Source organism: Barbus barbus, assembly GCF_936440315.1.
Source record: "Barbus barbus genome assembly, chromosome: 44".
Lineage (NCBI taxonomy): Eukaryota > Metazoa > Chordata > Actinopteri > Cypriniformes > Cyprinidae > Barbus > Barbus barbus.
In genome coordinates this window covers 23,670,466-23,694,054 of record NC_136722.1, presented here as the reverse complement: position 1 = coordinate 23,694,054, position 23,589 = coordinate 23,670,466, and the positions used below count along the sequence as shown (strand labels likewise).

The following is a 23,589-nucleotide window of genomic DNA, read 5'->3' as shown; positions in this document are numbered from 1 at the left end:
TTCACAACACTTTACTTTTTCCACAGTTTGTGTTACAGCTTTATTCCAAAATGGATTCAATTCTATATTTTCCTCAAAATTCTACAAACAATACCCCATAATGACAACGTGAAAGAAGTTTGTTTGAAATCTTTGCAAATTTATTAAAAATAAACATCTGTGGATGTGACATCCTCAAAGCAGTTTCGTAATGAAATATACTTAAGATAAAATATTTGTTTAAAACAACTTAACACGTTTATAACGTTCATTTTTCAGTAAGAATCTAATGATTGATTAGTTCGTAAAAACCTTCACGAGCAACATTAAGATTCTCCCCTGAGAAAAACTAAATATAAGAATATGAATAAAATGAGATTTGAACAGTTTTAAGTCTTTGAAGTTTTTATATATATATATATATATATTAGGACTAAAAAGAGACTATTTGTTAAAGTGGCATGGAAATAGTGGAGCAGGCCAAAGGGCTTTCTTATGATGAAGAAGATGAAAGGGGGTCAAATTGAATGCATTATTCATGTTGTGTTAAGAAACAAGCCTATAATTACACGTCATCAGCTTTTAATTGTTTACACACCCTCTTTATAAACATAGTGGGGGACAAAAAGGACAATTTCTTTAATATTTACTATTTTTTATTTAAAGTTACAACACATTGCATTATCAACAACATCTAATATGCTCCAGATTTCAAATAGGTTTGAAAGATAAATCCTCTCATAAGAAATGACATCGCATGAAGCAGGAATGTGAAGCGTCATCTCAGTGTCTCATGTATTGATCGTGTTCAGTCCAGGCTGCTGAGGAGAGTGTCTGCTATATGACTGATGGCTGTGTATGTGCTGCTCTCAGGAAACGCCTGCAGGAAGTCCCGGCCCTCCTCTAAACTCGCTGTCAGGAGCGGATCCAGCGGTACGGAGCCTACAGACACACAGCCAGTCAGTATATGTGTATAGTCAGGGATAGTCTCATCCTGTATTCAAAATGAGATGCTGTGCACCATCAAGTGGTGAATGGTGGAACAACTCGAGTGAAAAGTGTGGGTAGATCAGCACATTACCTAGAAACACAGATCCAGTGAGCTTGGCTAATTCCTCACCTCCACCTTTAGAGAAAATGTTACTGCACTCCTATAAAACACACATCAGTGTTTAATACAGATTGTTAGATGGCATTTTCCCGTACAGTTGTATGTGTTTGAAACTCACAGAACAGTGTGGACACACAAAGCCGCTCATGTTCTCCACGATGCCCAGGATCTTCACGCCGGTCTTCTTACAGAAGGTTATCTCGCGCCTCACGTCTCCTGTAGACACCGCCTGCCGTTTGAAAGGGTGATAAAGTCCCCATGAAATCAAAATGTTACGTTTTTTGGCTCTAAAGGTCCTTGCACACTGAGTTTTTCCGTATATTCGTCATCCTTTCGAAAACTGAACCTGTTCCAAATTTTATTTTTTATTTTTAATCAAGCATTCAAAACTTGCAGTCTCTCACTACCGCAAATATGGATCAACAATTTTGATGACATCACTCTGCACTTCAGCTTCTCATCAAACTTTCTGTCCAATCAAATGCTCTCTAGAATCCAAAGCGTCCCGCCCCATACACTATAAATAGACACTGAAGCTGCGGCTGAAATCGGTCACTTGTTCAAGAATTTGTATTTTCTGTAGGGTGAATGGCACGTAGTGCACTAAATAGGGGATAGGGATCGATTCAGACAGTGTAAATATGCTTTACATTGGGGTGAAAGAAGGATCGTATGCATGAGTCGGCGTAGACCACAAAACGTATTGGACCCATTTGAATTCTACACCGAATTGTATATTTTATAGCAATATAGATGAGATTGTGACTGTCAAATGCAGCTTTACTGACCTCGACGGCTCTAGTCCAAGCTGTGATTTAAACAAACGCTATTGGCGATTTAAAAAAGGTTTCAGTTAAAAAGACTTCAACGCATAGAATAACAATGCATGTTTCAAAGCACTTCAGTGGACCTTTAATGCATGTTATTCAGCAGACTAGTTCAACATTCTTGTCCAAAACTTTAGAGCGTTAAAAAATAAATACCTCACATTGTGTCAATCACGTTTACACACTGCCGTCCGTCATAAAAAAATTGTACCAGGTTCGATTTTCTACGTTTTCGCATCCGTAGTAAACATTTTCAAAGGAAAGGATGACGAATACGAAAAAGAAAAGAAAAAAAACGCAAACAAAAATTTCCGACTCAGTGTGCAAGGACCTCTACAGCATCGTTATGTTCACCTGTGGTGTAGTGACCAGCACGGCTCCGTCCACTCTGTGTTTGCGCAGGTTCTCGAGCACGGCCAGGTGTTCATCTGACGTCCCCGGTGGCGTGTCCACCAGCAGAACGTCCAGTTCGCCCCATGCCACATCACTGACAAACTGCCCAATCAGAGCTAAGGAAGAGATGGGGATGTGAGACGAGAACACATCAGGTACCAAAGTTCAAAAGGTTAAACAGCAAAGGTCAGACCTGTTTTTTTGGGCCCCCTCCACACGACGGCCTCGTCCGAATCCTCCATGAGGAAGCCGATGGACATGAGCGCGAGCTGCTGCTGGGGGTCTGCATACACCGGCACCCACCCTGCGTCACACTGATGCACCTCCGGCTTCCCCACACTCAGCATCCGCGGGATACTGGGCCCACACAGATCCACATCCAGGATACCCACCTGACACACAGAATAGATTAAAATACAGCACAATATAATAGAATAAACTAAAATAGAATAGACTAGAGCAGAAGATAATTGAACAGTGCAGAATATAAGAGTGTAGACCAGAATATAATAGAATAAAGCACAATGAAATAGAATAGAGTAGAATATACCACAATATAATAGAATAAAGTATAATAGAATAGAATAAAGTAGAACAGCATAGAACTAAACAGAGCCAAACAGAATAGATGAAATACAATAGAGCAGAACATACTGTAATAGCACAATAGAATAGAATAAATCATAATAAAATAAAGTAGAATATAATCAAGTAAAACAGAATATAAAAGAACAGAGTAGAATATAATAGAAAATAGCAGAATAGATGAAAGATCATAATTTTATAGAGCACAGTATAATAGAATAAAGCATAATATAAAAGAACACAATAGAAAAGAGCACAGTGTAACAGATCTGCATAGAATTGAGTAGAATTTAATAGAACACAGTAGCATAGAACTGAATATAAGTGCAATAGAATAGAATAAAGCAGAAGAGGATAGAACAGAATAGAATCTAGTAAAGGAAGTCTAATAGAATACAGTAGAATATAATATAATAAAGCAGAATAAAAATAGATCACAATATACCAGCATTTAGGAGAATATTAAAAAAGCACAATATAATAGATCTGCAAAGAATTTAATGGAGAAGAATATTAGATGAAATGTAGCACATTAGAATAGAATAGAGAAGCATAGAATTGAATAGAGCACAATACAATGGAATGGAGCAGAACAGAATCAAATAAAAATGAATAGAATAAAGCAGAAGAGAATAGAATCAAGTAAAAGAAGTATAATAGAATACAGTAGAATATAATAGAATACAGTAGAATAAAAATAGAACACAATATAATAGAATGGATCTGCATAGAACTTAATAGAGAAGAATATTAGATAAAATGTAGCACATTAGAATAAAATAGAGCAGCATAGAATTGAATAGAGCACAATACAATGGAATGGAGCAGAACAGAATCAAACAAAAATGAATAGAATAAAACAAATAGAATAGAGCAAATGCTAATAGAATAGAACACGATGGTATCTGACCTTCTTTCCTGCATGTTTGAGCGCCAGGGCGAGTTCAGTGGTGATGGTGCTTTTCCCTACTCCACCTTTCCCAGACAGAACCAGAAGCACGTGCTTCACCTGATCCAGATTCCCTTGCTCTGACACACATGTGAGCTTGAGTTGAGTTTATTTCCTCTCTGGTTATTTAAACCTCTCACACAAACACTGCAGAGCTACAGTGAAGCTAGAAGGTAATATCATGCTACTGTGATATATACTGTGGTACTGAATGATGACGTACCGTGGAACTCCAACAAATATCATCATACTAAATGTTCAACCAAAACAGTAGATTTCCAATATCAATGTCTAAAATTATGGCGTTGTTTTGGTTCAGATACAAAACAGTTTTACCACGCTGTACTGTTACATCATGTCCACAAACAATGTATTATCATTACATTTATTTCAAAATGCTGTATTATTACATTTATGTTTATTTACATTCCGTTGCATCCATGACAATGTAAATGGACAGCTGTGAAGAGATTAGTTGTATTCCATGAATGAAAAAGTTCTGTACTCACCTCTTTTGTCCATGTTGGTTTATTTTACTTCCGCAATACGTCAAATGACTAGAGCAAGCTCGTCCAATCAAACATAAGAGTTCACCGCGTATGAAGTTACTATTGGTCAATACACCAATTTAGCCACGCCCCTGTTAATATCCTTCAAAACTGTAGTGTGTAAAGTTCCCAACCCCAATTAATTAATTAGTTATATATATTTTTTATTAATATTTTTATAATACTCCATATAGTATATTTTCCTGATTAAAATAATGTTAGCCACAGTTTGAGCATCTGTGAAGAAAAAAAATATTTTCTTTAAAACACACGTTTATTTTTATGTTTTTAGTTCACTGATGCTTGCATGTTAGTCTGTAGATAATCAGATAATTTGTCGTTTAAGGTAAAGTTGACGGAAAGCCAGCGCGGGCTGATCCTTAAAGCGGACTTTAATGAGGATGACCTGCTACATTAGGAGCACTATTATGGCGAAGGCTTCACATAATGAATATTAACTACGTAACAAAACGTTTGCGCAATATGACTAACCGATTGGCTGAAAAAGAGACGAGGGAAGTGGGCGTTACTCAGCTAGCCAATGGAACTTTGGCGCTCGAGCAACGACGGCATGACCTAATTAATATTCATGAGCTATGCCTTTTCCGTAGTATGACTGATGACTGGCCGGTGTTGTGTTGTGTTGTGTTGTGTGTAGATGTAGGTCACCAAACTAACACGCAGCAGATATATCACTTACAGCAGCTCCTGATGGACACGCGTGTTTAAAGCAGAGAGAATAAACTCTACGAAAGCATAACAAGGTATGTGAGTTCATATGTTAATTATGTCATCATTTTAGTAAAGATGTGATTTCTGAAAGTCCATTTAGTGAAATGACTCTTTGAAATGAGTCTAAAAATGTATGTAAACACGTTTTCCTGTTAATACATTCATATATTAATCCTATCAGTATAGTTATTTATTATAATATCTTTAATTTTAACTCCTCCAAATGTGTACAGTGCTTTGAGTGTCAAGAAAAGCTCTAAATGAATGTAATAATAAATATTATAACAGTTTAGATGTTATAATATGTTATTATTATTATATTATGATAATATTCAGTATAAGTGTATATTAGTAATATAAGTTTATTAAGTATCATTATAATTAGTATTATTTTTATTCATGTCAGAGGTTTAGGGAATTTGTTTTCATTGTTTTTAAATGTGATTCATTTATGTATATCAATGTAATTGTTGAAATTAATAATAGCAGCAACAATTCAGCATAAATGATATGAATAGTCAAGCACCATGTGACATCATGTATTTGAACTATTTTATAATTAGTATGCATTCTGCTTAATGAGCTTATATTAAATGATTACATTAAGTATTTGTACTTCAAAAAACTACATTTCGACCTGTGTTACTCTTATCGCATTACCTTTACGCAATCATGTTATGAATATGCTGTTTGCATGAGAAATGTGCTCATGCCAGCGTAATGCAAACTTAGTGCACCATTGCATTTCCCAGAAGCACATAAGTAAAGATGGGCCAGTTGGTCAGCTCTGGGGTGGTGGAGGTATCCAGGGCAGGATTCTTGTTTTGGATGCACGTTATCCATCAATTAGTGAACACCTGGCTGTGTCACGTAAACATTAGGACAGAATCATTTAAGTCTTTTAATCCAATTATACACTTATATCTGGGGAATAGAAAGGTTTGAAATGCAGTCATAACCTATTAAGGAATCAGATTTGTATGAAAAACACTAAGAATGCCAGTTTCTGTGTATGCATGTGCAATGAGAGTTATAAAGAGCATTTTCTGCTATGCCAGCCTGTTCTGGTGATGCTTTTTAAAGTTTCTTCACCCTCGTGGGCTGTTTTGAAAACTCTTACAGTGTAAACATCTGAGCAGATCACATGAAGCATGTAAGACTAGAGTCTCGGATTGCCAGCCGTGGCATATGGAGCCATCAGAAGTAAGATACAGTGTCAGCCGAGGCAGTCTGTCGGTGCAAAACAAGTTGATGGCAAAGCCTGACATCTGTGAGTCAGCAGCTACAGGAAGTGATGCTGAGAAAATTACAGATCAGCTGCAGTACTACTGACAAACCCTTCACAAAAATAGATGGATGGACAGACAGACAGATAGATAGACAGACAAATGAACAGACGGATAGCTAGATAGACAGACAGACTGACAGATAGATGAAGGGTTAGACAGACAGATGAAGAGAGACAGACAGACCGACAGACCGTCAGATGAAAATAGATAGACAGACAGACAGACAGACAGACATACAGATGAAAAGATGGATGGATGGATGGAAGAAATAACAGCCTCATTCTGTTCTTGTGTTCCAGGAATGTCTTGGAATAAGTATGTTGTTAGTGAGAATGTCCCGGAGACTGAAGCCACGACCCCCGGCCCAGAAGAGAAGCAGGCTGTGGGATCACAGGTGAGCAGGACTATTTCTGACAGGTTATTTTGAGCTAACTAGCACTAGTTTTACATTACCTGGCATCCGGCCAATCAGAGTCTCAAATGAACGGTTTCAGTGACACAACATATGCTGCGCTGCTTTAAATCAGCTTCTCACACATGAAGATAATCAAACTTCTTAATAGGCTTAAAACAGGCTTTATTTTCTTTATGAAAAATTTGGTTACACTTTATTTTTAGGTGTCCTTGTTACAAATGTACTTACTATTATAATAACAATACATTATGCATAATTATATGCAAGTAACCCTAAGCCAAACCATATAGTAAGAACATGTAGTTAATTAATAATACTCAGTCCTTAAATGTAGCTTTACACTGTAACAAAGCCTTAAAATAAAGTGTAACCAAAAATGTCATTTATTAATATTTCCTTTGATTTTAATATGTGACCTGAACATTTCTGAGAGGTCCTGACTGGTTTTGTTTGTGTGGTCAGTCGGAGGGCAGCTCTACAGGGTACGAGCCGGTGACGGTGTGTGTGCCAGCGGAGCTGCCGCCGGTGGTGCCCGTGACGGGCGAGTCGTTCTGCCAGTGTCCAGCTCAAACAGAGCTCAGCTCAGACGCCCAGATCAGCCCATACACCCTCAGCTGCACCTGCGGAGAGGAAGAACAGGGTCAGATTCAGTACATTTAATCATGCATTTAAACACTAAAGAGAAAAGAATCGCACTGAGCTGGCTTGAGAAATGTGATCTGCACTTTGTCATACACAACCTTTGAAAAGCTTGGGGTCAGTGAGATTTTCTTTTATTCAGCAAGGACACATTAAACTGACCACAAATGACAGTATAGACATTTACAGTGTCACAAAATATTTCTATTTCAAATAATTGCTGTTCTTACGTTTCTATTCTTCAAAGAATCCTAAAAGAAATGTTTCTTGAGCAGCATATTAGAATGATTTCTGAAGGATCATGTGACACTGAAGACTGGAGTAATGATGCTGAAAATTCAGCTTTGATCACAGAAATAAATTATATTTGAAAATACATTCACATAGAAAATGGTTCTTTTAAATTGTAATAGTATTTCACAATTTTTCTGTATCACTGTATTTTTTAATCAAATAAACAGCCTTGGTGAGCAGAAGAGAAATCTTACCGAATCTTTAAACTGTCAAAATCCATATCGATCCATCTATATCACAAAGCACTTATGAAACTATAACATGCATAGAATAGAGTAATCCATTATATTTATATCCAAAGTCAGAATGAACCAAAAATTCATTTTTAAATAAGTCATAATTTATTTCAATTAAATAATTAATTAAACATGTTTTGGCCTTTCCTTTAGGCCGCTGAAGCACGGAAGTGGCTATGCTTTTGCTACGCACTTCATTCCACAAAAACTTTTATTTCTTATTCTCGTCTTATATATTTGATTGATAACTAAAAATACTTTTTGTTAAATGGCTACAAAACATTTTTTAAATAAGAGACAACACACTGTTTAATGCGATCAAAAAAACATTCCCTAACAAAAAAAATGCACCTTCTATGTAAAAAAAAATCCTACTTATAAACAATCAGCTACAGTACAGAGGAAAATACTGCCCTTTAATAAAAAAAACATGAATGATGGTGTGTTTTCCCACAGTGAAGATTTGAAATCATGGTTGCTTGTGTTTGTCATTGTGTTAAGGGTGTGATTGGGTTTGGGACGAGGAAAGCAAATCATCCTCCGTGTCTCTGAGCTGCTCTAACCGGAAGGTGAGCTTCCACTCGGAGTACAGCTGTGGAACCGCCGCCATCAGAGGAGCGAAGCCTCTCAGCGACGGACAGCACTTCTGGGAAATCAAGATGACGTCTCCTGTCTACGGCACAGATATGGTGAGATACTGGATGAACAAAGACACTAAACTGCAACACTGACAATATATCAAGATAAGATTAAGATAAGATATACATTTCAAATATGTGTTTTGTGTGTTTATGAGTCTAGATGGTTGGTGTCGGGACATCAGAAGTGAACCTGGATCAGTTCAAACATAGTTTCTGCAGCCTGCTGGGCACAGATGAGGACAGCTGGGGTCTGTCCTACACAGGTGAGGTCAAAGGTCACGTGACCCCTGCATTCTATACAGTTAATTCAGTATTATTCATTTAAATACATTAAAAAACCTGCACATGTCTGTGTATTAAAAACACAAGTAAAACACATTTATTCCCATAAGGGACTATTTCTACCAGATCTAATCTTTAAACATTACTAAACTGAATCAAGCTAGCTTGTTTTGACTTTAAAATAATTTATCTATTGATTTTAGATTACACTACCATTCAAAAGTTTGGATTGAGTAAGATTGTTTTTTTTAATGAAATTAATACTTTTATTTAGCAAGGATGCAATAAATTGATCAGCAAAAGTGACAGTAAAATCATTTCTAATTACAAAAGATTCAACTTCAAATAAAGTTGAACTTTCTGTTCATCAGAGAATCCTAAAAAATAAAATGTATATAAGTTTCAACAAACTTATGAAGCAGAACAACATAGATAATAATCAGAAATGTTTCTTGAGCAGCAAATAATGATGCTGGAAATACAGCTTTGATCACAGAAATAAATTACATTTTACAATATACTCAAATAGAAAATAATTATTGTAAATTGTAATAATATTTCACAATTTTAGTGTTTTTACTATATTTTTAATCAAATAAATGCAGCCTTGGTGAGCAGAAGAGACTCCTTTCAAAAACATTAAAAAAATCCTACCGACTCCACAATGTGTTTTTAATTTACTCTTCATCTACATTTACCATGGTTCAGGTCACCTACACCATAAGGGGTCAAAGGTGAACTTTTCATCACGATTCGGTCAAGGGTCCATAATCGGGGTCCATCTGGACAGCTGGAACGGCACCCTGAGCTTTTATAAGAACCGCCGCTGCATCGGTAAGACACACACACTCTCTTCTGTCCTGTATCAATGTATTTCCTACTCAAACACCAACTACTATCTTTCTAATCTATCTATCTATCTATCTATCCGTCTGTCTGTCTGTCTGTCTATCTGTCTATCTATCAGGCATAGCAGCTACTCACTTGCAGAATAAGCGTCTGTATCCGATGGTGTGTTCGACTGCGGCCAAGAGCAGCATGAAGCTGATCCGCTCACATTCTGCAGCCACCACATTACAGTACCTGTGCTGCACACAGCTGCGCAAGATGCTGCCCAACTGCGCAGATGCTCTGCGTGTGCTGCCTCTGCCGCCGGGTCTGCGTCTGCTGCTGTCTAACCAGCTGGGATGGATGCTGACCCTCGGCTTCGCAGACGCCTGCGCACACAACAGGGAAGACAAAGCCACACAAACAGAAGAGGGCGACTATGACGAATACACAAGCCCTTTTCCTTCCTACAATCCCTCTGACACCGAACACGTCTTTATTTCTAGTTCCTTCTCTGATAACCCTGGTTCTTACCATGGTAAAGATGAGCCTCTTGATTCTACTTCCTGTCCAGATGATGCGCATTATCAAGATGGTGTCTCCATAATGGATGTTACCTGTTACCTTGATCCCTCCTCACCTTCTGACCTCTACTGTGGCTCCACCCCCAGCCCTGATCATAATTCCCTTCCCGACCCTAAATTTCAGCACAGATCTGCTTCCTGTTCTTGCTGTGACCCGCCGGTATCTGTTTCCAGTGACGACTGTAAAGCAAATGATGCCAGTTCTGTGTGTAAACCGGAACACACCATTCTATGCTCCTCCTACACTCCACCAGGCCACACCTCCTTCTGGCCTGACTCCGCCTCTGAGAGCGACTCGGACGGCTTCTCTACAGAGCTAGAGATGTACCAGAGGAAACGCTGCCGCTGGACATGAGACACAATGTTTACCTCTAAATCACATTTAATGAAAGAGTTCATGGTTTACTCCCACTCATGTCGTTTCAAGCTCAATTAAGTAACTGTGATATGACTTATATAATCGCAAAGACTGCTATTTAAATAAACATGTCAAGAAAAGAGAATCGGTAAAGAGAAGCACTTAGGAACAATCTGTTGTTTGCAAAAAAGGAGCTTTTTTCTGCCAAAATAATGTGAGCAAGACACCGAACAGCATTGGCTGCCCACTGCTCCGGGTGTATGTTCACTACTGTGTGTACACTTGGATGGGTTAAATGCAGAGCACAAATTCTGAGTATGGGTCACCATACTTGGCCACACACCACTTCCCTTTTGCTTAAATACACACATCAACAGTTCAACTCAAACCGCTCGTCCTCATCCCTTGCCAAACTATTAAAATGCATTCCCTGGACTTGTGAACTATAACCTTCATGAATCCAGTGACTCAGTGGCTTTATTTTTAGTAATCTGCTGTTCATTCATTATTCAAGATTGAAATTTCTCAAACTTGCTCATTTCCAGTGCCAATGTTTCTAGTCAGGTGACCCTTTTTGAGAAGGTTTATCTTTATATATTAAGGTAGACCAACACATGCCAAACGTTTAGCAGCAGTAGGCATCCGTAGCTTGTCATTGTGTTTTATCAGTTCATGCACTCAGACTTCGAAAGATGACTTCCTGAAAAACATCCTGGCTTCTGTAAAAAACAGCACAGGCTGAGTGCAGTAGATTAATATCTGAGCCTGTCAATCAGACTGTTAATTACAGTGTTACATTATTTATCGTTATTCAATATCGGAGAGCTACAGCTCTGCTATGTCAACTAAATACATATCTGATTTAATAAACACTGTAGATTGTGTATTTTCAGATAGGACGGTGTTTATTCCCTCAACTTTTATTCATTAGTTTAACCCCTCTCTCTTGTTATTAATATTTGATTGATTTATTATATACTCGCTATATATGAATGAATGGTTTTGTACTCTTTTGCATGTTTTCTTACTGATTACATTGTTTTGAGGTAAAAAAATAAACAACAACAAAATCATAATTGCATGTTTGTTTGTTTTAAGTATACAATTTGCTCTTTTTAATTTCACCAATATTAAACGTCTGAGCATATCAATGAAATTAATCTTCTATTTAAAATGATGATAATCCAATCTGAATATTCACCAACACCAATTAATAGACTGATATTTTCAATTCCCATCATAAATTCACTTTTTCAGTCTTAAATTGAGATCAGTTTTAAATAATCAATACAAACATTGTAAAATGTTTAATTAGTGTTTAATTTTCAAGAATCGATGACAGATCAGTTAATAAGTTCATAATGGAGAATGAATGCAATAATTTGAGGCACAAACATATAGAAGAGAGTTAGTCTTCTATACTAGCGATAAAGTGCAAAATGAGTTTTTTACTCCCTCAAATCTGGCCTTAATCCAGCAGGAGATGAGGATTCTGGGAAGTAAGAAGGCGATGTATACGGCCAGCGAGCTCAGGACCAACACGCCTCTCTTTGGCTCCGCCCACCACAGCAAGATCAGCCAATAGTCTGCGTCGCTCCTCCTCAGACGGCAGCTCCTCATAGGCCTGTTGGAGCAGATGAGCGTGAGAGCTTATAAAGAGAGGCGTTCAGTCAAGTCAACTCCAGTCACTGTATTTATATAGTGCTTTTAACAATACAGATTGTGTCAAAGCAGCTTTACAGTATTAAATAGGAAAATAGTGTGTCAATAAAGCAGAAGGACAACAGTAAACACTAAATTTTCAGTTAAAGGCAGTTCATCATTGAATTCAGAGTCTGAACACACGTCACCTGCAGCAGGAGGGAAGGAGAGGGGTAGGTGCCCGTCACGGCTTTGGCCAGAGCTGGACTGACACGGTTCAGCTGCTGGATCTGACGTGTCCACACCTGAGCGAGACCGCGGCCGTCTCTGTCCACTCGCACACCTGCCGACCACGAGCCGTCCATGCAGAAACCCAGATCAGGGTCACCACACAACGCCCTGAGAACAAACACCCAGAGCTACTGTTGAAAAAGAATAGTGTCTTCTGCATAATGAGATGCTAAATGCAGTTAATAGCACTACACAGTGGTTAGATCGCTAATGTGATTCTTCTTAAAGGAAGAGTTCTGCTAAAAATTTACTCACCCTCAGGCAAGCCAAGATGTAGATGAGTTTGTTTCATCATCAGAACAGATTTAGCATTGCATCACTTGCTCAGCAATGGATGCTCTGCAGTGAATGGGTGCCGTCAGAATAAGAGTCCAAACAGCTGATAAAAACATCACAATAATCCACACCACTCCAGTCCATCAGTTAACATCTTGTGAAGTGAAAAGCTGCATGTATGTAAGAAACAAATCCATTATTAAAACTTTTCAATGTTAATCCATTGCTTCTGGCTAAAATACAAGTACATAATATCCCTAATATTGATTTTTCCAGTGTATAAAGAGAGAAATCTGCACAGATCAAGCACCATTCACAAGATAAAACAGTTCTAAAACATATGTGGGTGTATTTTGATGTGAGAGACAACAGGAGATGGACTGTTTCACTGGAGAAGGCGTTATTATGGATTATGGACTCATATTTTAGCCAGAAGCAGTTTGAAGTTAAAAAACGTTTTAATGATGGATTAGTTTCTTACGAACATGCAGCCTTTGGCTTCACAAGATGCTAACTGATGGACTGGAGTGGTGTGGATTATTGTGATGTTTTTATCAGCTGTTTGGACTCTCATTCTGACGGCACCCATTCACTACAGAGCATCCATTGCTGAGACACTGATGTAAAGCTACATTTCTCCAAATCTGTTCTGAAGAGGAAACAAACTCATCTACATCTTGAATGACCTGAGGGTGAGCATATTTCAGCAAGTTTTCATTTTTGGGTGAACTATTCCTCTAATAACAATTAATAAGAAGCATAAATAAATTGTACAAGAGATAATATGCTAGGAAAAAAAAAAGTAAACCCAGGCATTTTGAATTATTTATTTTTTGCATGATTAAAAAACTCACTTGCAAGGTCTCGATAAAGTTTGGTAACTGCAACCACATGATCGGTCACTTCCTGCCAGCCGAACAGGAAGTTCACCGTCACATTCCAGTAGAGCTGGAGGTGAACCAGCAGCTACCCATCACAGAAACAAGACATGATTACTGGAAGCTTACATTACTGAAAAATTACAAGTGATAGGATGGATTTATCTGACCCCTTCTGTGTCCAGATGATGCTGATTGAGCTGAGAGTCAAAATCATCTTCATCCCATGTACTCAGTCATTTAAAAAAAACACCATTTAGTATGTTTTTTAAGCCTTTTGAATTACGGGGACATAGGCAGTGTCCTCATAAACCACCTTCATATTGTAATACCTCTGTCATACCCATGTCATTATACAAATTTGTGTCCTCATAAACCACATAAACATGCACACACACACACACATTATACATATACACAATTTAAATCCATTTTGAAATATTTTGTGTCTTTTATGCCTGTTTAAAGCACTTTAACTTATGAAATATCCTATATAAATATATTTTCTTTCTCTACATATCATGAGACTTAAATGAGCACTGATTTACAGTGTTAATGCATTACAAGTAACGCGAGTTACGTAATAATATAACTTTTTTCAAGTAACTAGTAAAGTAACGCATTACTTTTTAATTTCAGTTACTTTAAAAAAAAAAGTAACGCCAGTAACTTTTTCCCCATTCATTATTTACCTGAGGTTTATTCATTACACTTTTTGGTGTGAAAGGGCTTTTACATTTGCTATAATTAGAACTTCTTGTATTAAAAACAATCAAGCCCTGCTCATATTTAAAAAGTAACGCATTGCTTTCCATAAAACGTAGTTAAGTAACGTAATTAGTTACTTTTTTAGGGAGTAACGCAATACTGTAATGCATTACTTTTTAAAAGTAACTTTCCCCAACACTGCTGATTTGTTTTAAAACAAACATACATGATTAAATTATCTAATCAGCACGAAATACTGTGTCAGCGCTGAGAAAAACAACGTCATGCGGCCAGTCACGTGACACCCAGGATGTGACGTCACGCGAAATGCGAAAACTATCAGTTGGTAGAAAACCTGGATCGACTGCTTCTACAGTTTAACGCTTTTAATCATTTTATCATGATTTATAGATCATCGGACATCTGCGGCACATTCTGAAGATCCCCACCTTTGTGGGTCACGTAAACAAAACGAATTTAGTCTGCTTTGTCGTTATTTGGGAGGACTTCAGTGATTTATGAGGAGTCGAGATGGCCAAAGCAGCAGAACAAGGTAAACAGTGCCATTTTAAATAAACTCTCAGGCAGATAGGATGGATTTAATGTTAAACTTATTAGTTTATTTAATTAAAAGCAATACTTCGTGAGAGATTCGTAGCTCATAAGTGTTGTTTTCTCTCTTGTTTAGATGTAACCTGACACATTCTCTCTTTCTCTCTCTGTGTGAATATATGTGTTTTTACAGCCTATTACCGGTTTGTGGTCCTGTTTTTTAACTGTATGCTGACTTTCGGCTCTTATTTCTGCTTTGACATTCCCAGTGTCCTGCAGGAGCAGTTTCAGGGGGTGAGCAGACACTTACTGACCTTTGACCTCACTTTCACATCTCTTATTCTTAGTTTAGGCAGATTTGAAGTGGTCATATTATGAGGAATCACATTTTTCTTGATATTTTGAGATATGCGACAGCATTGAATCAGAATGAGCTTTATTGGCTAGGTATGTTTACACACAATGAATTTGTTATAGTGACAGAAGCTCCACAGAGCAACAGGACAGGACACAGATAATAAAAGAATAATGTACAAATATCCAAATATTTGTATATTTACATATACAACAGAGCGTTTATTGAAAATGAGCTGCATAAACTTTATATATATTCAGACAGATGAACACATCTGAACATATGACCGCCCACATTTACACTAAAGTGGAATCTTATTGGCCATCCAATCACAATAACAGAATGGGAGTAGGATAGATATAAGGGTAAAGTCTGTAAGACCATGCCTGTGTCCCAATGTGCATACAATCCATCCTAAATTCTATGTGATAGTAGTAATTTTCAATACTATTTAGGGCAGATAGTATGCACATCGGGATGCAGGGAATGGCTTTGTCCAAATACCCACACTTGCAGTCTTTGACTGCTTAAATGACGTATTTCCTGTATTTGGCCAAGTGTTCAAGTGTGTGTTGAACTTTTCATTACCTGATGGGACTCACACTTATAGTGTTGTAAAAATGTAAGTGTTTACATAGCTTTATTTTAATTTTAATCTGAAATACTTTGCATTTTTAAATCAACTTCTAAATGTCTGTTCAGTAGTCCCTAAAACATGACATAATTTAATTTATGCTGCTTCTAATTAAGTGATAAAAAACAGTTGCAAATGTTGTACAAAATAAATATCACCACTACTCATCTTTGCACCAATAAAACGTAAAAATGTGTTTTTTCTACCAAATTATATATTTAATTATTATATTTATATTTAACTTATATAGGAAAGGTTTCCGTGACCTCTCGCGAGATCTCAAAAAGTACAAAAAGTCCCACGATTTATATCCAGAACATGATGCATGATGGGATACGCTTAGCTTCGAATAGCGCTCCGGTGTGGTATTTGAGATGGTGTGGATTTAGTATCCATTAAGGGCACTGCACTTTGGTTTTTTGAAGACATGGGACAGACTTGCACACTTACTTCCTGTCGCACGCACGCGCTCTCAAGAGGCCAAGACAACAAGTGTGGGTATTTGGACAAAGCCCATGTCATAGACAGACTGAAATCAGATAATTGTATGTGAAAAAGCATTACTTACAAATTATATAATACATTAATGTTTGTTATGACCCTTTAAACAACATGAGAGTAGCAAATATTACATATAAAGCTCTCTGGCTTAGTCAATGAACTAAGTCAATAAGTTTTCTGTGTTTTCTCCTACAGAATTTGACATGTTCGAACGGGACAGTGAGTAACAGCACTGCTAATGGCACAGGAGCCTGTGTGGAAGGCTTGGGAATGACGCCACAGGAGTACAACCTGCTTTATGCCATCTACGCCTGGACGTGAGACTCACACAGCAAGAACTAAATTACTGTCTGTCACCCTCTAAAGCTTCGCCCTGCTTATCAGCTTTAAAATGAGTCTTGTCTTGTTTTCCCAGGAATGCTGTGGTGGTCATCATGGCGGGATTCCTCATTGATAAGTTGGGAAACCGCTGTAAGTAGGATAAAATTTTCCTTATCTTTAGTAAGCTGTTTTGAAATCCATCAGAATTTTGTCAATATTCAGTATTGTGTTTATGTAAAGTTTGATGATTTTCTCTCCTGTAGTTGGCGTTTTCCTGTTCTCCTTCCTGACTGTGTTGGGATCAGCTATCTTTGCTTTGGGGTCTCATTTTAAGGGCACAACGTACCTGTTGCCCCTCATGCTGACCGGACGACTTCTGTTTGGTTCTGGAAATGGATCCCTGACCAGTATGACATCAGATATTCACCTGTAACACCACTGACATTAAGCAGATTTAACTCTAGAAACGCCAAATCTTCTAAATTTCTAAATTTAGAGGTTAGATTAGTTCAGGTTAGTTTTATTCACCAAGTGTGCACAGGAATTTGTTGAGGTTTTCAGGAGCACTGGGTCCATACATGCATACATACATATATACTCGAGTATAGAAATAAAATGTAAATTAGGAACAAGGATAAAGGGATTAAGTATAAAAACAATAAAAAATTAAGTAAATTTGATTAGGTATTATTTGTGTTTTATTGTTCCCTACTCTGTCAGCAAGTGTCCAAGCTGCAAGTTAATATAAATATTGGCAGTCAGAGGGACAATATTACTGCACATTACATTAGAAAAAGATTAAGTTTGAGGAAAGGCAGATGATCTATATTTGTACAAAGGAATTTGTTGTGATTTTCGGGCGCTCTGGGTACATACGTTCATATATACACAAGGACTGAAATAATCAAGGATAAAATGATTAAGAATAAAAATAAAAATAATAGAGTAATATAGAGTAATGTAATTATAAAGTAAATGATCTCTAAATAAAAGTAAATTATAGTGAAGTAAAAATGAAAATTAACTCTAAGGTCAGTAGCATCAGTAGTCTAGTGGCACCAAAATTAATTGAAAAAAAAGAAGAAATATATATATATAAATATATTGTTTTTTTTTTATCAAAAACTGTCAGTCTGATCTCTTTAAATGGTTTACTTCCCTGTGGCCTGTTTACTTCCTTAATTCAGATTTCTGGTTTTATTGTACATGATTCATTTGTACATGCTGTTCCAAAGAAAAGCTATCAAATTGTAATCTTTACTGAGAATTGAGACGCTTCTTCTTCCTCTGAGTTTATATGACTGTATAATAATTTAGTCATTGTTTTAACAAGTTCTCATTCTGTCCGGCACATTGAAAATCAGAAACATGTTATATTACAGAAGTAAAACATTTCAACATCCATTTCCACTGGTTGGCTATCGATCTGCATTTTGATAGAAAACCTAAAAAGTCCTAAAAGGATCCAACAACACACAAATGTGCTTTTATTTCTCAGATTCTTTACACACTTAATAAACAAGGGTTTTCATTGGCAAAAACATTACAAACACACCCATAAAAAGCATTAAGATACATTGAATTGTGTCTCTCTTCATTTCTCAGTTGTCCAAAACCGTATCACGGCGTTCTGGTTCCGCGGGAAGGAGCTGGCTCTGGCGTTTGGACTGACCCTGGCCTTCTCCCGCTTGGGCTCGGTCCTGAACTTCTTCCTGACGCAGAGGTTTGAGTCTCAGTACGGTATGCAGTGGACGCTGTGGGGAGGTGAGAAACACAGCATGCACACTATTAGACTCTTGATCTGACGTTCTGGGGGTGTTATAGCACCTTAAGCGTCTGTTTTATGTGCAAAGGCACGTTCCTGTGTGTTCTTGGCTTCCTGTCGGCTATAACGGTCAGTGTTCTGGATAAGATGGGCATGAAGCAGCTGGGATTGGATGGAGTGATTCAGGAGGAGTCACGCAAAGTGGTGAGATAACAAATAAAGATGCCATAAGCTGATATATGTATACCATGCTACTATACTAGTCTTGCTATTGCTGCAGTATAATATAATAATGATAATAATAATAAACTTTATATATGTGCATTTTCTTTATCACATATATATATATATATATATATATATATATATATATATATATATATATATATATATATTTATATGTATGTGTATATACAGTGCCCTCCAAAAGTATTGGGACAGTAAGGCCAATTCCTTTATTTTTGCTGTAGACTGAAAACATTTGGGTTTGACATCAAAAGATGAATATGAGATGAGAGATTAACATTTCAGCTTTTATTTACAGGTATTTTCATCTGGATCTGATACACAACTTAGAAGATAGCACTTTTTGTTTGAAACCACCCATTTTTCATGTTTTAATTTGCATTATTTGCATAGATATAGAAATTATATAGATATAGAAATTATATAAAAATTACTTTTGTATATATATATATATATATATATATATATATATATATATATATATATATATATATATATATATATATATAGTATCTTTGTTTTAGATTAGTTTGAATGATTTGTTGTGATACAGCTGCTGTATTTTGTGTGTGTAGAGAGTTCAGGATGTGAAGCGTCTGTCTCTCAGATACTGGCTGCTGGTTCTTACCATCATGTTCTTTTATAATGGCATCTTCCCCTTCATCGCTGATGCCAGGTACAGTTATAAACCATGTAGATGTTTCTACATTAAAATTGGGATTTGTACAGATTATTCATGTGTTGCTGTGTGTGTGTGTGTTTTCAGTAAGTTTATCCAGGATAAATACAGTGGATACAGTCAGAAGGAGGCAGCGTACATCGCAGGCGCTGTGTATGACAGTTCACTGATTCTGTCTGCTGCTGTCGGCATCCTCATCGTAAGTCAATGCTCATCAAACACTAGTGCTTCCTATAAAACGCCCTCAACTCACAAATACACATTACTCAGAGATTACATTTACATGGTTACACACATATTTTGTTTTTATTCAGCAAGGATGCATTACACTGATCAAAAGTGACATTAACATTTTTTGTAATGTTATAAAAGATTTCAGTTTCAAATAAATGTTGTTCATTTCAACTTTCTATTCATCAAAGAATCCTGAAAAAAAATGAATCAGCACAACTGTTTTCAACTTGAGCAGCAAATCAGCATATTAGAATGATTTCTGAAGGATCATGTGACACTGAAGACTGGAGGAATGATGCTGAAAATATCACAATATTACCGTTTTTACTGTATTTTTAATCAAATAAATGCAGCCTTGGTGAGAAAAAGAAACTTCTTTCAAAATCATAAAAAAATCTTACCAACCCCAAACTTATTAAATGCATCATGAAATATAAATAGCATCACTATATGATGCCACTAAAGTACTTTGTCCTCTGTTGTGTTTTCAGTCATGCGTTTAATGTTAATTGTGTTTGTGTCTGTGCTGTAGGACTATGTGGGTCTGCGCGGTGTGTTTGCGGTGCTCTGTGCCGTGTTGACACTGCCTGTGTTTGGTCTGCTGGCCTTCACATTCGTCCCTCCTCTTGTATGTACCATCTGGCTCGGCATCACTTACTCATTCGCTGCTGTGAGTATCAATCATGAACACACACACAGACACTATAGACACCAGTTATACAATGTTACTGAAGTAAAGTGCACTCACAATTGTGTGGTCTGCAAACTTTGCAAGAGACTGTGTGATTGGTTAAAGTATTGATCATTTATCACTGAACATGATGCTGACATTTTAAAACACGAGAAATTTGAGATGGTTTGCAGGATAAGATTAGAAAGAAATAAAGTAAAAATGAAAAATAGAGCAAATTATATTTCAGGATGAATGAAAAATTCACATTTAAAAAAATAAGCAAAAACAATTGTATTGAACATGAACTAATTTTTAATCTTAAGTCTTCTAAAGTGCTGTATGTTATTCACATTTTAATAATGATATGATAGCTGTAAACCAGAAAAAAGGAGTGTATTCAGAATATTTTAATATAGCAATATTATAGCAATATTTTTATTAGATTTGTTCTTTTTAGAAACTTAAAATGATACATCCCTGAGAGAAAAGCTAAAATGTCTTTACAAAGTCATCCTTGGTTGGATTGAACAACCTAAGAAATGATTATAAATATATCCCACCTTGCAATGTCTTTTTTTGTTTTGCAGATTTTGCAACATCTTACCCCACTCTCCCCTTCATGTTATAATATATAATAATGTAATATAATACAATTTCTACATTTTTATTTATAGAGATATTTGTATATATTTCTATATTTACAAATTTATTATAGATAGATAGGAAATAATTATATAAAATCTGAATATATATAAATACAAATTGTAAATAAGTAAATCTGAATGTGTATATGTATAAATAATATTAATATTATTTGTATATATTAACATTATACAAAGATTATATTGCACAAATTTTCCACATTCATATGTTTCACAAATAAAGCTAAACTAAATGTTTTATCCAAGACCTATGATATAACATTGAATAGTAAAGTTAAACATACGTGTGTGATTTCTTTCTCTTAGACTGACATTTTTTAATCTGTTTTCTCTTTCGTTTGTGTGTTGCATGCCATTTACCTAGAAAACATTGTGCCATTCTTCTGAATTCAAATGTTTTGCAAATAAAATGAAAGAAAAGACCTGTGATAAACACGGCATGATAATATACATATTGAATTCCTGCTGTTGAACTTTAGTTTATTGTTGTTTTTTTATTATTTGGTGTGTTGTAGGCGAGCATGTGGCCCTCCATCCCGCTGGTGGTTCCTCAAGCCACACTGGGCACGGCGATGGGATTTGCCACATCTGTACAGATGATCGGCATCGGCATTTCTAACCTGGTGGTGGGACAGATATTAGGAACCAAATCCAGGTGACAGAAATGGCCAACATACATTTTCACCGCACACTGAAATTTAATACAGTACATGTTTATTCATGCACATTTTATTATATCACAGAAAAGTACCCATATTATGTTTTTTTGACAGCATCATGATATTCTTTGAAGTATGTTTGAGTATGTATATGAGTTTGGTGTGTGTGTTGCACAGTGATGTGAAGATCCCGCTGTGGAGATGGCAGTATATGATGATCTTTATGCTGGCCAATACCATCAGCTGCATAGTCACCTCTATTATCCTCAACATCGTTGACTACAGACAGGTACAGTAACACACACACACACACACACCCCCGCCCACTATCGCCACATCTCTCTGAATCAGCCATCATAGATGGGTAACCTCGGGTAACCATAGCAACAGTAAGACTGAACGAGAACTGTGAAGAGTTTGTGGAACATGGAGCCGAACGAATTCACATTAATACGATGTTTAAGCATGTGTGATTGATTGTACGGCGTAATTACAGGATATTCTAAGAGCCTGATAAACTGGATTCGCCTCTATTATTATCTACATCATGCATTAAAATGATAGAGAAACTGCTATCATTGGATTCGAACTTATGCATGACTCAAGCGACATGAACTATGAGTTTTGAGTCAACAGTAGAGGTTATTTTTGGCTTTGAAAACGCATCCATTAGCGGTGGATTGGATTGTTCTGCTGTGACAGTATCATTCATGACCTAATGCAAAGAAAATGAACTGAAAATTAACCCTGGTTACTTTTGTAATACTGTATACATTCCTGATCTTATCATGCATAGTTCATCAGTGCATGTGATACCAAAGGAGAAACGTTCATTATATTAATCAGTAGATGAAATTAAGTAGAATTTGAAGTTTATGAATAGTTTTATGATGACCTTAAGATATTCAGGCTATGAATTATTGTTTAATGCAATGATACGTGTGTTTATAGGGAAGCACTCTGAATAAGACGACTAAGAGGTCAGCGGCTCAGAGCGCTCCTGCTCAGACCGACAGAGAACCGCTGATGAATGAAGAGGACAGCGAGGAGATAAGCAACTCTCCATCCATCAACAGGACATAGAGGAATCACTCACATTCTGTCTCTCGTGTCATTGGACGTTACTAAAGGGAAACACGTGCTCTCAGAAACATGTCATATGATGTTCAGTATTAACGCTAACAGAAAGACTTCAGGGACCCTGGCCCTCATTTGAAGAGTTTCAGTTGCTGGATTTTCTCAGGCCAGTCCTAAAACTCTATTCTTGACTACCAAGTTTAATGTAATGCTTTCAAAAATGTGAAAGATCAGTGATAATTTCTTATGCATTATGGAAGCTGGTATGGAAAAATTGACACTCATCTGTTTATAACATCAAACAAACATCAGCTTTGTCAGTTTTTTTCTTATAAGCCCACTGTTTCACAAATGAACTGTTATTGTCCTACTAATTTGAGGAAATCGGAGGGTTTGTCTGTAAATTTATTATGTTATGTCATTTTAAAAAACATGGTGAAATGGGTCAGATTTGAATCATGAATCATGAAATGTTAACACTGCCTTTGAACTTGCATTAATGGCTGCTTAAAAAATGATTGAGTTTTTAAAAAAATTAAAAATTACGTTTTGTGTCAGATCATGAATCCTGTTTTTTTTTTTTTTTTTTACTTGTTCAATTACTACATACATAAGCAAAAAATGAAAAATATTAATTTCAAGAAAATGTTATAACCGTTTTATTTAAATATATTTTAACATATTTACATTTCAAATATATAAAAGATATACAATAATATTACTAATTATTTAAATATCTAAAAATAT

At 36.4% G+C, this 23,589-nt stretch overlaps 4 protein-coding genes and 1 gene segment (V, D, J or C); 2 read left to right on the top strand and 3 right to left on the bottom strand.

The window, feature by feature from the left end:
• LOC306863410 (Ig kappa chain V-III region MOPC 63-like) overlaps positions 1-23,589 on the bottom strand; it is a 773,265-nt gene that overhangs the window by 573,687 nt on the left and 175,989 nt on the right.
• On the bottom strand, positions 548-4,403 carry nubp2 (nucleotide binding protein 2 (MinD homolog, E. coli)). The gene is made up of 7 exons (XM_079406744.1): positions 4,354-4,403; positions 3,806-3,924; positions 2,504-2,702; positions 2,272-2,426; positions 1,209-1,319; positions 1,061-1,130; positions 548-921 (listed from the first exon to the last, which is right to left on the bottom strand). Exons 1-7 carry the CDS (start codon positions 4,364-4,366, stop codon positions 788-790), a joined length of 801 nt encoding a protein of 266 aa, XP_079262870.1. The 5' UTR covers positions 4,367-4,403; the 3' UTR covers positions 548-787.
• On the top strand, positions 6,715-10,687 carry LOC306863248 (SPRY domain-containing SOCS box protein 3-like; the record flags this gene model as incomplete). Its single annotated transcript, XM_079406499.1, has 6 exons — positions 6,715-6,807; positions 7,291-7,468; positions 8,499-8,686; positions 8,799-8,901; positions 9,629-9,754; positions 9,888-10,687. 6 exons carry the CDS (start codon positions 6,715-6,717, stop codon positions 10,685-10,687), a joined length of 1,488 nt encoding a protein of 495 aa, XP_079262625.1.
• On the bottom strand, positions 12,159-14,483 carry LOC306863009 (crossover junction endonuclease EME1-like; the record flags this gene model as incomplete). The annotated part of the gene is made up of 4 exons (XM_079406143.1): positions 12,159-12,314; positions 12,541-12,730; positions 13,749-13,864; positions 14,469-14,483. 4 exons carry the CDS (start codon positions 14,481-14,483, stop codon positions 12,159-12,161), a joined length of 477 nt encoding a protein of 158 aa, XP_079262269.1.
• On the top strand, positions 14,793-23,406 carry mfsd1l (major facilitator superfamily domain containing 1-like). 2 transcript variants are annotated; one of them, XM_079406731.1, is made up of 13 exons: positions 14,793-15,037; positions 15,230-15,330; positions 16,722-16,843; positions 16,942-16,997; positions 17,111-17,254; positions 18,453-18,611; positions 18,701-18,816; positions 19,434-19,534; positions 19,625-19,736; positions 20,304-20,441; positions 21,622-21,761; positions 21,943-22,054; positions 22,717-23,406. In XM_079406731.1, the coding sequence occupies exons 1-13, from the start codon at positions 15,016-15,018 to the stop codon at positions 22,846-22,848; spliced, it is 1,455 nt and encodes a 484-aa protein (XP_079262857.1). In that variant the 5' UTR covers positions 14,793-15,015; the 3' UTR covers positions 22,849-23,406. The 2 variants fall into 2 exon arrangements, with proteins under 2 accessions (XP_079262857.1, XP_079262858.1); XM_079406732.1 differs by having other exon boundaries at positions 14,805-15,037; positions 15,306-15,330.

Bases quoted from the DNA above. Each gene is read 5' to 3' on its own strand.
- nubp2 (XM_079406744.1), bottom strand. The intron at 2,703-3,805 runs GTCAGATACCAT...TCTGTGTGTCAG, and splicing joins TCAAACATGCAGGAAAGAAG to GTGGGTATCCTGGATGTGGA. The intron at 1,320-2,271 runs GTGAACATAACG...TTCAAACGGCAG, and splicing joins TGCTGGTCACTACACCACAG to GCGGTGTCTACAGGAGACGT.
- mfsd1l (XM_079406731.1), top strand. From the start codon at position 15,016: ATGGCCAAAGCAGCAGAACAAG. The intron at 15,038-15,229 runs GTAAACAGTGCC...GTGTTTTTACAG, and splicing joins GGCCAAAGCAGCAGAACAAG to CCTATTACCGGTTTGTGGTC. The intron at 21,762-21,942 runs GTGACAGAAATG...TGTGTTGCACAG, and splicing joins ATATTAGGAACCAAATCCAG to TGATGTGAAGATCCCGCTGT.